Source organism: Colossoma macropomum, unplaced genomic scaffold, assembly GCF_904425465.1.
Source record: "Colossoma macropomum unplaced genomic scaffold, Colossoma_macropomum, whole genome shotgun sequence".
Classification (NCBI taxonomy): Eukaryota; Metazoa; Chordata; class Actinopteri; order Characiformes; family Serrasalmidae; genus Colossoma; species Colossoma macropomum.
In genome coordinates, this window is record NW_023494803.1 from 18,684,732 (window position 1) to 18,699,687 (window position 14,956).

General features: G+C 38.4%; 1 protein-coding gene across 1 annotated transcript in view; it reads right to left on the reverse strand.

Moving 5' to 3' along the window:
- Positions 1-881: 881 nt before the first annotated feature.
- Positions 882-14,956, reverse strand: part of plcb2 (phospholipase C, beta 2) — a 45,064-nt gene continuing 30,989 nt past the window's right edge. Inside the window, exons 28-32 of the mRNA XM_036593737.1 lie at positions 12,215-12,279; positions 11,088-11,144; positions 7,384-7,432; positions 3,599-3,691; positions 882-1,139 (exon numbers count right to left, since the gene is read on the reverse strand). Of these exons, the coding sequence (XP_036449630.1) occupies positions 960-1,139; positions 3,599-3,691; positions 7,384-7,432; positions 11,088-11,144; positions 12,215-12,279 (444 nt within the window). The 3' untranslated portion in view covers positions 882-959. The remainder of the gene's footprint in view (positions 1,140-3,598; positions 3,692-7,383; positions 7,433-11,087; positions 11,145-12,214; positions 12,280-14,956) is intronic.

Genomic DNA, 14,956 nt, shown 5'->3' on the forward strand with positions numbered 1-14,956 from the left:
TACTTATGAACTTGTCAGGGTTTGAGGCAAATGTGTGAGGGTTTATGGTGATAAAATTCCAGTACTTGTTAGCTACATTAGGCATGCATTAGCTCCACTGCAAAACTAAAGAAGCAAGTGAAAGACATCAAACATGTCTTGGCTGATGGATTACATCTGGGGTGAGGGGGAATTTGTGTAAATTGATTTTTTTTTAAATTGATCAAACTATCTCTTTAACACATTCAATGCTTGCCAAGTAAAGTGAAACTTAAGAATAAGTTTAAAAATGAAAGTCAGCTCAACTTAAAATTATAAGGTAACTGATTACATGGTTCTTCTTACTTCTTACCTTAGTCAAACTTTTTTAGTTCTGCATCTCATTGAAGTAAATAATATTTGAATATTTGAAATTGTTGTTCAATTTTTCCACTAGGATGTTCCTCCTCTTGGGTACTCACTTATGGATGGCTGTGGCATCACTATGCATCAAACTCACAATCTCCTGTTGTTGCACCACCCAGGAACACTTAAAGATTTTTGTGTCAATAAATATTTAATACACTGTAGAAAATATTTGTTGTTTTAACTTTGAGAAGTAGCATGGTAATATGTGATGCAACTGTTTAATAATTCATCCCAACATCAAGAGGTTGTGAGATTGAAGCCTATATCTGGAAGCTCAAGAGGAGAAAATGACTGATTGAATAGTGTAAGTCCCAGATAGGTGGGGAAATTAAGTAAAAAAAAGTTCTATATTGTTTATTCTATATTGTTTACCTAACTGAGATGCAGAACTAAAGAAGGGAGTTTTGGCTAAAAGTTTAATTTGGGAGAACTTAAGCATTCTCAAGTTGAATTAACTCAAAAAGCCATATAAAAAGCCAAGTTACCTTATAATGATAAGTTGAGCTGACTTATCGTTTTATATAGTGCAGTGTTCTGGAGAATTTCAGCCAGTTGAAGGAGCAGAGCAGATCTCAGCCCAGGAAAACGTGGCCATAGTGTGCTCCATGGCCGCCGTGCTCCGGCCTGGATTCCCCAGTCTTTTCCACCTGCTCAGGGAAGTGAGGGCTAACGCAGGCATTGACAGCCTCCCGGAGGTCACAGGGCAACGACCACATCCTCTTAGCATGATCCGACATGGCTTCCTGATGCAACTGAGGAAGCACAGAGTTGATAAAGTGAGAGGTTTACGTTTACTCACAGATCTTTAGCTTCACGACACATATGCTGCCCATCATGATTTTTGATGGCATGTTTAATTTTCAGTGTAACTTTTCAATCCAGAAAAAAATGCTAACATAAAACATCTGTGTACAAACAATTTAGGTATATTTTGATGGATGGATGGATGGATGGATGGATGGAAGGATAGATAGATTTCATCACATTTTATTTGTAGGCTGTCTTCATAGTAACTTCATAACACATACATAAGCACTGAATAATATATTTGTAAGGCAATATTTAAGTATTTATGAACAGCTCCTACTATTATTTGCAAGATGACATAAGATGTTATTTGACGTGAATTACATTGTATTGACATATTCTTTAAAATCTCACGTTGGATCATAATTTTCTCAGTGAAATAACAAGGACAAAACCTGAACCTGTCGAGACACATCCTGGCCTCCAAATCAACCGGGAGAACATTGTGTAGAGCAGTCAACACAGTCAAGCCGCACTTATGAATACATTCACTTACAAAAGAACGCTGCATGTGATTCACTTTAACTCTGCTGGTGCACCTCATATTTTATGAAGATTATTAAAGGGCATGGAGAGGAGGTGCACAGTAAAATCTCCACTGAATTAACTAGCACTGAATTAACACCTGCTGGGTTTATTTGTGTCCAGCTGGACTTAAATGAGCAGCGTCAGAGTTAATTAAACACTGTTTAGACTTTGTCATAATTGCTCATGTTGGGGCCCCAAGTGGCTTGGATCCCTGGACATGCACCCATAAAAGCCATGGGATGATCCAGGTCTGAGTTTAGGGGTGATGCGTGGAATCTTGTTAAAGAATGAGCCATTAAGTTAAAGACTAAGCAAATTGTTCAGTAAAAGAGCACTAACAAGACCATGGAGCTTTATCTCTTTTCAAGAACAGACGACCTCTGAAGGCACAGAAACAGACCAGCTTTTTACCACACCAGAACGCTCATTGTATTTTTGGCAAAAAATGGCTTTAGGCTTTGATAATGTGCTGTTGATCACAAAAATCAGCCAGTTGGCTTTGCAGCTAGCTTTACCATATTGTTACAATATTGCAGCTGGGTTGGAATAGTTCACCGGAAAACATAATTAAAATGATTTATCACTTACCCCAGATGCAGCCAATAGACCAAGATATGTTAGATATCTGATGTGTTCCAGGTTGCTAAGAAGACTGTCACCGACCTCATCAGAGTAAATACATGCCAAAATCTACCAAAAAGCTACTTGAACAAGTTAAAACAAAACGATTTATTAGAACCACATAGACAGACCTTATTTATACATTTAACCTCTTAAAATTCCAGGCTTGTTACATAGTGAGACTTATCATGCAGTAACTACAGGGACAATGCAAACTAGTTAAGCTATTCTTAGGTTATAGAAATGTGTAATAAAACTTTTTTGATTTTCCAAATACACTTAGCTTCTCTGCCAAGTTACCTTACAGTGCATCTGTGTGTTTAGGAATTTGTGTAGCCCCATGTTTGGTCGTCTTGCGTGGGATGATATCACACATTGTGCTGAGGTAAAAGCAGTTCTGGTTACTCACAGTGGCTGCACCACCATTCACCTATGTGACAGTTTTTTTGTATGTTTTTTAGACCAAAGTAAGGTTGAGAGATGTTTATGGGCAAGTATTTACGGAGATGAGTTTGATGACAAGCGGTACAGTGTTTGTTTTGTAAACACTTTGTAAACATAAGAAGCAAACTTCAGATACCAAGCATGTCCTGGCTGATTGACTGCATCTGGGGTAAGTGATAAATCATGTTAATTTTTTTTTTGTCAAACTAATTTTTCTTTGCTCCATATGTTCTCTGAGCTTATCTGAACACAAAACTGAATAAAAATTTAAAATTAATTATACAATATAGCTAAAAAGCCATCTCAGTCTTCATTTCTGTCAAAACTACATAAAATACACTGAAAATTATACATAAACCAGCTACTGTTGGACATTATTAGGTATAACTATACAGATTTGACTGTTAAGATTTGGACAGATGTTTCGATTTGATGATGTATCTATTGTACTCTAGAAGAGCAAAATATTTATGCGACGCTGAGCTGTTGTGCCAAAATATCAGTATCTTAAATATCCAGTTCATTTTACTGCATTTTGTCAAACAGATTCCTATGGGTGTTTGGAGGAATCAAGGCATTTACATGATCTAACAAATGTCAGTTGCAGCTTATCAAGGGTTTATCAATGCCTATGGCAATAAAATCACAAAATGATGTCTTGTGCAGTCCTAGTTTGTTTTATTCTGATGTATGTCAATGTTAAATGATCTTGTGTATGTTTCCTGCTGACTTGACTGCACTGTGATATAGCTCAGGGCCCTACAGTGTCTTAATACAGGCCGGGTGGTGTAGTGTGAAGGTTCTAGATTACCTGGCCACTCATTGCTCTGATATCAGCCAGAGTGCACGCCTGCTTCTTCCTCAGCCTTTGCTCCTGCTCCAGATTCCCACTGCTGCCTGTGGACTGTGTTGTGAAGTGGCCGTTACGTTAATGTCACAATATGATTCATACATATTTCTCACATTTACACTCATGAAATTGCATGCATGCACATGTTTATGTTTCTGTAAGGATTTTTTTTAACAAGTCTGCCTTGCTTAAAGGTTAGATTCGCATATATTTTCAGAGTAAGACCATGCTAAAAACAAGACATTTTGTTTATAGGCTTTTTTTTCTATAGCCAGTTCTGAGAGCACTGTACAAACAGAGGACGGAATGTAGCCTTTTCATGTCTGTTTATGTATGTACTGTCATATGCAAAAGTTTGAACACCCCTAGTAAAATGACTTGTTTTGTCAATTTTTAAGTGAAAAAGAGTTAACACATCCTTGACAGAGAAAAATATTGAAAAAATAAAATATAAAATATAAAATGTGCAATGTCTTTTTCTCTGCCACATTTTATGTTTATCTTTCGATCTGTTGAAAGTATTAAATAAACATTAATTGTGCATTAAGCTAGCAACAAATGTTAAGCAGTGATGCTAGCTAGTAGAGTGGAGTTGGTTAGTATTAGCTTAGCATGCTACCAGTTCTTTCTAACACAAACCAGGCTTAGTTGTGACTAACAAAAGCTTTAGATGATAGTGACTCAAATCTGAGAACTGGAGGAACAGAAGTGTTGAGTGTTGGAGGAGCAGAAAGCTGAAATTAAGGCTGCTCCTTAAATTGTTTAGATCTGTAGCTTCCTAGTTAGACTAATGCTAACCAGCTCCTCTAGGCCTGTTAGCTTATCTGGTTGCCTACAGATCTGGACATCACAGTACAGGCTCCATTTTCTCTGCTCTTACAAGTGTAGACACTAATGTCTGACAAAGCAAAGTTGAGAGACCGCTGTTGGAGTGACAGAAAACCAAAATCAAACCTGTTCTGTTGTGTTTTGAGCTGTAGCCTGCTGGGCTAGGCTAACACTAGTGTAATGTTACTTAGCAGGTTAAAGGTTCCACCCATTCCAATACATGCTCTGTTCCAGCTAACTGATGCTCAAGTAACACGCATTTAGAGGCCACAGATGCCAAGAGTACAAAATTGAGTCACTAGTGTTGGAGTGACAGCCAGAATCAAACATGTTCTGTAGCATTTAGCCTGTTAACCATTGCTGAGCAACTCTTGTGTGTAGTTGTCTTCAGTATTTCCTGGTTCTGATTTAGCAGCACAGAAACTGTAACGGTTTTATTAGTATGCACCAGTGCAGAACTGCACAGTACAGCCCTGAGAACTATTTGGCTCTAAAGTGGAAAAGAAGTCAAAGAGGTGAAGTATGAAAACAACCTAAACAGTAAGGCTGAATGATTTACAGAAAATATCTAAGCACAATTTTTCTGACCAATATTGTAATTGCAACTTAAAACTATGAAGGTTTTATGATTAGGAGACCTCTCTAGTGACAATGTGATTGCATGCAACATGCGATAAGAACATTTTGCAACATTGGTTGTGATTCAGACCCTCATGAGTGGATGAATCTGAGGATTGCAAGCACTGAAAGAGCTTTTCAAAGAGAACTTGGTGAAGGACGAGTCTTCTGGGGATATAAATGAATGATCTACTATTGTCATCATATCTTCATCAGTATAATGTTAATGTTGCATTTGAGACCTAAACATAGAGCCAGATCTTCTTTTGGAGTCTGTGACATTGATATGTGAAGATGTCTGACCTGGTCCAAAAAGGTCTCTTTAAAAAATTTAAATTAATGTTTCAGACTTACAGGCTGACTCGTAGCAGAGCATGAACATCATATTTTAGTGTGTTTTTTCTCCTAACTCAGTAATGCTAATCCTAATCAATGCTAATCAGTAATGCATAGTGACCACCATATTCATTTTTTTCTTGCCTGAGGCTTGAACATTAAATGTAGTGTCAGTTAGTTGTGGTTGTGAGGTCATGTACAGCACATGTGGGTGTTGCTTCTGACTGGTCAAACTCGACAGGTTTTTCACAAGCTCAGTGTTGTTAGGTTAGTTCCGCACTGAAAACTTGTTGAGACAATGTTGGTAATGTTGGCTATATGAACCACTTCCCTCAGAAATGTGCAAGTTTTCTTCTTCTAGTTGGTCAGGGGAATTTGAGCTGTGAATTGAATCTCAGTGCATCTCCAAAATCTTCATGCACAAACCCACAAGCACCCACACAAACCCACAACACTACCATTCCCGCATGCCTGAACATAAGCACTTTACTCAAATGCAAGCACACAACACACAAGCCTGTACTATTTCAGACTTCAAGCGCAGCAAACACACTTAAAAATGGTTCTTCAAGGGTTCTTCAGTAAAGGCAATGGTTATATACAGAGCCATTAACGTTCAAAGAATCATTTGGATGCATAAATAGTTGCATGCTTTTTTAAAAATGGTTCTATATAGCACTAAAAAGGGTCCCACTATTGTTACAAGTCATATAACCTTTTTGCTAAGACTGTAGGATGTGTAAGATGCATCCATGTGTATATGTGGGAATTACACTGCAAAAAAACAGTACCTTGGCAAGTGAAATCGTCTTCAGTCTAGTCAATATTTGGAATAATGACTAATATCTCCCTATATTAAAAGACAATTTATCTGTTTTAGGAGCAAAACAAGCTAAATTCTCTATCAATGAGTTTCACTTGTAAAGTGACTTAAAAAAATATGTCTGTAGGTAAAATAATCTTATAATCTTGTTAAGATGATCTCAGTAAGAACTAGTAGATATTTTGACTAGTTTTAAGATAATTTCGCGGGCCAAGATATCAGGACAAGTGAATGCTTTGCTTAACACATCGAGCAGATGTATAAAAAAGTTCTGAAAGGTGTGACTGTGGAAAATAATTGTGGTCATCTTAAATAATTGTAATCAGGCAATTATGTAATAATTGTGACAGGCCCACTCACACATGTCACTTACAACCACCCATTTAACTGTTCTTTAGGGAATCAAAAGTGGTTCTTCTCTGGCATCATGCAAGGAGAACCCTTTTTGGCACCTTTATTTTTAAGAGGGTATTCGTGTTCTCTCCATACACAAGATAAGTGTTTAATATTAGCTTCACAGTATGCAGTGTTTGTTGTCACGTGACAAAGAGAACGTTCTGTTCAGTCTCATTTGCGCTGTTTTCTGAGAACCTCACCGGGCCTGATTTGACACTCAAAAGTGGCCGAAATGCCTTTTCTTCTCCACTTTAACTTTCTTCTCCAGACCGTGAGGGCCATATTGCTCACACCCCAGATTTCCATGTGATGGGCCGGTGACACAAAAACACTGAATGAATTTTGATGAGCCAATATGTGAAGGAGAATTAGTCACATCCCACATGCTCGCAGTCCACACCAGCTGAAAACAGCATGACTAAGAGAGAACCACTCTTTAGTCAGGGTGCCCTGATCTCGCTGTGTGTGTGTATGTGTGTTTGTGAGTGTGCACGTTTGAACAGATCTGAGGCTTTTTTGTCTATAAGCTCTCCACAGTAGCCATGGTTACTGCCACTTGTTAGCTCGATTGCTTTCTCTCCAGTTCCACTGCCCTCCCTCTCGCCCTTTCTCTCCTGTTCTTTCTTCGTGTCTGCCCATCATTCACTCCCTCCTTCACTCCTTCACTCGCTAACTCACTCCTTCATTCACTCACACACTCACTCTCTCACTCGCCCATGTCTTTGGCTTTGACAGCCTGGCTTACCTGTGTGTCGTCCTCATCAAGTTGATCACAACTCATGCTCTTCTTCAGTCTGAAACACAAAGCTTAAGTTGATCACAATCAGAATCACTTTATTGGCCAAGGACATCTGTACATACAAGGCATCCGTCTTGGTGGAACTAGTGCTTACTAGGACCCAATTTTGGACTTTTACACCAAACACAGCTTTGAACAGTTGTACATACATAAAATCATAGTATTTTTCATTAAAACAAAAAAGTTTACTTAATTGCAGAAAATGTCAAAACATAATCAGGTTACACACTGATTTTCAGACTTTGGGACACACTTACTCAAAACAGTGGGATCACCATGTGGCCATGAGGGACAGGGATGCAGTCTCACTTTCTGCTCTAAAATGCAGGGGTGTGGCTAAAATAAAGCTCCGCCCACGGACCAAAACCAGTAGTGTTTTGAGAGAGCTACCTCCCAATAGCATGTATCCTATAAATGATGATTTTGTATGTATTTAGCTTATACATACATACATCATCTAAACCGCTTATCCTTCTGGGTCGCGGTGGGGTGCTGGAGCCTATCCCAGCTGTATCCTGCCTTCCGCCCAATGACAGCTGGGATAGGTATTTAGCTTATTAATATATCAAATAATGCTTTGGGTTTAAATAGCTTATGATATAATCCTTGCAAATATCTAAGGTCTGAATACTTGAATAATAGTTTTTTTGTTTTGTTTTGTTTTTTGTTTTTACCATGTAAACGCAGTTTCTAACTGGGTAGAATGGTTCTGTAACGGTTGTAATGATAATAATGGCTGACAATGAGGTCCTGTGGATTTATCATATTGCCTTGAACACTCATATTTAGTAGCTTGTTTAATATTTTTTAGATAATTTAGAGAAGGTTTTAGACTAAATTCTATCCAAGGTGGAAAGCCACATGCGGGGTGTTACAAGGCAAAATAGTCCCCAAAGTAAAATTTTTTTTCCCCACATCTATGATTTTTTTACCATTATCAACTTTACTTATGAAAACTCTAAAGATATGTGTAGATTCGCTAAAGGCTTTGGATAGTAAACAAAGATGCTACATTTGTGTAAATGTTGGAACTCCTCTATTACCACTACTGTAAAGAAAATCTAAGTTGGCAAGTTTCTCTATAGTGCACCATTTTACATCAAACCACTCTGAATTACTTTGTTTACATCTCAACGATTGACTTATGCAGAAATTGTGAAAAAAAATCAGTGGAATTTACCTTTAATATGTTATTTTTTAAATGAGTAACTGAGTTTCAGTGTTTAATCATAAATGACCAACAAATAATAAAGGCATAGGCACAAGATAAACACTATCACAAAATAAACAGTATGTAATCCAAATGTGAAGGATATTTGCAATATCCCTTGGCTTTATGTAAATAGCTTCAATCTATGCAAACAAAACAGTCTGGAATTCACTTTGAAGTGGCCTGTACGAGCCGTGGATAACTAAGCATTCTGAATCTCAGCTATAATGTCTCAGCTTTTCTTGCCTCCTGGATAAGTCATTGCTTTTGTTTTCATGAATAGGCAGGTCAAGGCCTTGACCCATGCAAACAAATGACTTCTCAGACTCCAATCGCATTTTTCAGTTACAAAAGAAGAGAAGCAATGAGAGAAAAAAGAAAGAGCTCTAGCTTGTTTGCCCTTGGAGTGCAGTCAGCTGTGAAAGCATAAAAAGTAGGAGGATTTTTTTAATCCTTTAACAGAAAAGCAAGCAGATTGTCTGGAGTTTTTTCAGGGCATTGCTGTTAATGTTTTGGCCTGGTAGTCTTTACAGACAGAGAGAGCAAAATTAACATACTATTTACAATTGTGTCAGTGTATGTGTGAGGGGGTTATGTATTTAGCCTTTAATGGGGACCAAATGCCTCCAGGATGGAATGTTTTGACACACTTACTAACTTAATTAAATGCCTAAATGTCCAGGATCCACCAGTTGATCCAAACATGCTATACAGTTTTATAACTTAAAAAAAAAACTTTGCACTGTAGTGTGTGTAGTTACTGAGAAATACATCCCGTTTCCAAAAAAGTTGAGATGCTGTGCAAAATGTACATAAAAACAGAATGCAACAATGTGCAAATCACTTAAACCTCATATTTAATTTAAATATAAACATACCAAATGCTAAAACTGAGAAATGTTATTGTTTTTTGTATCTGATGCCAGCAACACATTCCAAAAAAGTTGTGACGGGGGCATGTTTACCACTGTGTTGCATCACCTCTTCTTTTAACAACTTCTTTTAGACTGAAATGGTTTCCCATTCTTGCTTGATACAGGATTTCAGCTGCTCAACAGTTCGAGGTCTCCTTTTTCATATTTTTCACTTCATAATGCCCCAAATGTTTTCAGTGGGTGACAGGTCTGGACTGCAGACAGGTCAGTTTAGCACCCGGACTCTTTTACAACAGAGCCATGCTGCTGTAATACGTGAAGAATGTAGTTTGACATTGTCTTGCTAAAATAAGCAAGGCCTTCCCTGAAAAAGACATTGTCTGGACGACAGCACATGTTGCTCCAAAATCTGTGTATATATCGGTCAGCATTAATGGTGCCTTCACAGATGTGTAAGTCACCAATGCCATGAGAACTAATGCCCACCCCATGCCATCATGGATGCTGGCTTTTGAATTGTGACTGATAACAAGCCAGATGGTTCCTCTCCTCTTTAGCCCAGAGAATGCACTGTCCATGATTTCCAAAAAAAATGTAAAGTTTTGATTCATCAGACCACAGGACACTTTTCCACTTCGCCTCAGTCCATCTTAAAGGAGCTCGGGCCCAGAGAAGGTGGCAGCGTTTCTGGATCCTGTTTATAAATGGTTTCTTCTTTGCATTTTAGAGATTTAACTCGCATTTTGGATATAGTGATGAGCTGTGTTTACAGACTGTGGTTTTCTGAAGTGTTCCTGAGCCCATGGAGTGATTTGCACTACTGAACCGTGTCTGTTTCTAATGAAGTGCCATCTGAGGACCCAAAGAAAAAAAATTTTTGAGCCTTGTCCCTTACATACAGAGATTTCTCTGGATTCTCTGAATCTTCTAATGATGTTATGTACCATAGATGAAGAGTTCTTTGTTATTTTATGTTGAGAAATGTTCTTTTTGAATTGTTGCACTAATTGCCTGTGCAGGCTTTGACAGCGTGGTGAACCTGTCTGGGATGTTCTTTTATACCCAGTCATATTACTGACCTGTTGCCAATTGTCCTAATTAGTAGTGAGATGTTCCACCAGTTGCTTTCCTTTAGCATTATACAACTTCACCAGTCTGTTGTTGCCCTGTCCCAACTTTTTTGGAACATGTTGCGGGCATCAAATTCAAAATGGGCACATATTTAAAAAAAAAACAACAATAAAATTTCTCACTTTCAATATTTGATATGTTGTCTTTGTACTATTGTCATTTAAATGAGTTGCCCATCATTGCATTCTCTTTTTATTTAAATTTTGCACAGCATTCCAACTTTTTTTGGAAACAGTCTTAAAGTCCTCAGACTTTAAGGGTTAACCTATTTACTTACATTACTGTTCAAAGGTTTGCAATTGCTGTTCAAAAGAATCAATCTTTTCAATATATAAAACCAATTTGGCGGTATTAGCTACCATAAAGACACATATAGAAAATATGTGCGTGTGTGTGTGTGTGTGTGCGTGTGTGTGTGTGTGTGGCCACCTCACCTGCCCTTCTCGGAACATGACCGCTTTGATTCTTTCTTCTTTCCCTCTTTATTCTCACTGAAAAGAGGAAAACCGCATGGCATTGATACTGAGCTCCATCAGCTGGACCACACACACATACATATACACACACACACTTAGATTTGACTGGTAGCACTAGTTAGCATTGGCAAACTCATGCACTCCCACACAGGAACAAACAGCAAAGCCGGCAGGAATTTTGCCATGACAACTGAATTTATAGTAAAAATAGCTAAATAAAAATAAGTAAAATAATTTAATAACAATCTACATTTATATATCCCTTTCATAGTTAAATAAATGAAATCTCAAAGGGAGACGCTATGCTTTAAATGAAAATAACAACACAACTGCTAATAGGAAAAAATGAGTGAGAATATTTCTAGACATACATTAAGGACTTTAAATGTCAAGCAAGCCCTTGTGGTCCATGCAGAACTGAACAGGAACCCATTGTAAACTGAATGAGACCAGAGTAATACGCTCAGACTTTATTTTCCTGGTAAGCAAACTGTTGCATTATGAACTAGTTGGAGCCGTTTAGAGGGACAGCAGGACAACATGCCAGTAACAAGTTACAGGAGACTAATCTAGTAGCTATGAAAGCATCAACTAGTTTCTCTGCATCTTTTAGCGATTGCATGTGTCTTTGTATGAGACGTTACTGACATGGGACTCAAATGATAAACTAGGCTTACACAAGCTTCAACTGTTGCTTTTGTTTGCATTGAGAGGCCAGAAGCAGGGTCAAGGATAAAATCTGCAACCCAACTGCAACACTTTTGTTTTATCACACTGACCATGCAACTGTGCTGAGTCGCTACATCAAATCACAAAAAAGACGTTCATAATCAAAATATTTTCAGCACGAGGTAACAGCACACACGCACACACACACGCACACACACACACACACACACACACACACACACACACACATGCACACACAGCACTCTGATCCATTAGGAGAATGAGAAAGCTAAATAGCCTGCAACACAAGGTGACTCATCACTCATTTGTGTGTTTTTCTTTCGTGCAAAAGGTCAAGGGCACACACACACCCACGCAGCCACACAACCCACACACACACTCACACACATACAGACCTGTTCAGTGCCTTCATTTCAATACAGTGTCTTTCTGTAGCCATCTCCAGCAGCTTGGCCACACGCTGCAACACAGGAGGCAGAAATCAGAACACAGGAAGTTGCACTTACACACACACACACAGGACACACCAGCTGCCATGTCTGAACGTTACAGCTCAGCCATACAGTAAGAAAGACACTTTCATTTCCTTACAGCATCGATGCAGAATGTGAGTTCCAGCCATTCTGTGGTTAGCACACTGATTTCATTTATGTCACTGGGTCAAAGGCAGTGGCCAGCATGGCTTCTTGCCCTGTGTTTCTAGCCACAACATTTCAATTATTGCCCACTAAGATGCTGAATGTGGCCTGAGTGGTCACTTTTTCTTTTTTTTTCCTATTTAACAAACCACCAGAGCAGTTGAATGTCCATACATTCACAAATATCCACAATTAATAAAAAAAATTACTTCTCACCCTCCTGCACAAGATCCACAGCCTGTTCGTTTTGTTTCAGACACAAAACTAACTGCATCAAATTAGATTTCATTCTCAAGCAGTAACCACCGTGATGGATAAAAAGGACAGCAAAGTTCTTAAAGTGAAGTTTTTTAAGAAATATTTCCTATTCAAAGCAACACCTTTCATTTTTTTTTTGTATGAAGGTATTCAGTTTCACATGTGTATATAAATGACATTTTAACTAATAGACGTACAAGTAAAAAAATAATTTATACTAGTCGAAGTTTAATATTTACTTGTGCAAATTAAAATCTAAGATCAAGAAAAATAGGAAATAAAAGCTAAAACAGTAGTTTCAGTAATCAGAATTTCAGCATGTCGATTTAATTTTAATTATGTAGAACAAAAAAATACTGTTAATCAGCATCACTGTGACTTTATGAATGGGTCTTATTTACTGTACCATACATTTTGTGTAGCGTAGCACTGTTACCGTCTACTTTTATGAAAATGGCCCTCTGTCTATACAAGTTCCTAATTTTGGCAAAAAGATTCATTGGCTAGGTGGCACGAATGGCCAGTGCAAATTTGTCTACGCTTGGTCAAAAGTAAAACTAAAAATGGATTGTTTAGTACTGACTAGAGAATGTACTCATTAGAACTAGTCATGTAAGACCATGTTCACATCACAAGCCTTACTGCTCAGTCCTAAATTTCTGCTCAGGCCTTGATTTGTCTTAAGTGTGACAGAACCTGTGCCCTGAAACCACCTATGCACACCCTAATCTATAACTTGATGTGACTGATTCACATGCATCATCAACAACACTGAATGAATAAACTAAAGTCTTCATCGCAAAGATCATTGGCTCTGATCAGTTCTGAGCTGTTCATGTTTAAAGGAGAAGGCAGAAATTTTAAGTTTGCTGCTAGTGACACACTAACCATAGTGAATGATGACACTAGTACGTGTATGCACAGTGGAAAAAACACATGGATTCTGATCTGACCGTTATTATTAAGGTCACATGGCTACGAATCACATCTGTATCTGATCTAGGACCAGGCAAAAAATTGTTTCTTTTCAACCTGGTGACATATTTAAATTATGTGGTATTATGACATAAAGTAGTTTAGAGCACCTGCTTGATCCTAATGACTAGCCTTATAGTAAAAAAACTAAAATACGCTTACTGTCCACTGTAGTATAAACATCTGTCTACAGTTCATTTCAATGTCTTGGCTCATTCACGGCCTTTAGTCCTTCATAAATGGTCAGTTTCTGATGAAAGCATCACCTGGGCTGGACATTTTCAGATTGTAGACTATCAATGAAACAAATGTGTGCTACACCATACTACCAGAACATAAAATTCACTACCATGCCGCTACCGTGTCAGCCTCACCATCACCCAAAAATCAAAAATCTGATCAACAGCAGTCCTGTGGTCAAAAACTGACTAATAATGAAGGGGTTAGAGAGCACTCAATAGATGGGCTACTGTCTACTTTACACCAGCCAGATGGACCTACAAGGTAGGTGTCTAATAAAGTGGCTGGTGAGTGCATTTTGAAAATATGTGATGATATCAAGTGCACATTTTATGATAGCTAGTTCATCTCCTTTTGACTGACAAACATCAACCTATAAAGTGGCCATTGACTGAAGTGGAAGGTAGGTATTTTCTGAAAAAGTAGACAGTGAGTACTAACGAGCACAGTAATTAAACACTTGCTATCTAAATATTCTACTGTGTTCTCATAAAATTCAGAAGAAACTAAGACCCAGTGAGTTAGCATCTTAAGATAGGTCCCACAAAAAGTGAAAAGTGCAACACATACAAATGGTCTATTGTGCCTTTTTGCTGCTGGAAGTGACTGTGAGTGGTCGATACAAGGTTAAGTGAGTGCAGTGGGCCAGGGCCGGTGTGCACCCAGAAGAGGGGGCCTGTCTGACTCCCTTGATCCATGCAGATCATCTGATTAGAAGGGGCAGCTCAAAGAAGAGCCACACTAATGGGGGATCAATGGCGGGCGACAAGCCTGGCCCACTGCCAGAGGAGCTGAGAAGAGGGAACATCGCTGTATTGGATGGCAACAATGCAGAACGTGACGACACCAAACTAAGAGTTGTTAGCTGAAATGCCAATCAGATGGGGCACTGGGTGAATTCAGGACAAACAGCTCCTGGCCCATGTGGAGATGGAGAGCTCAGTAATTGGCCCTACAGGAGCATGCAAAAACTACAACTATTTCAGGTTTTTATTGGTGACTCAGCTGAAGTAAGTTAGTGTTCTC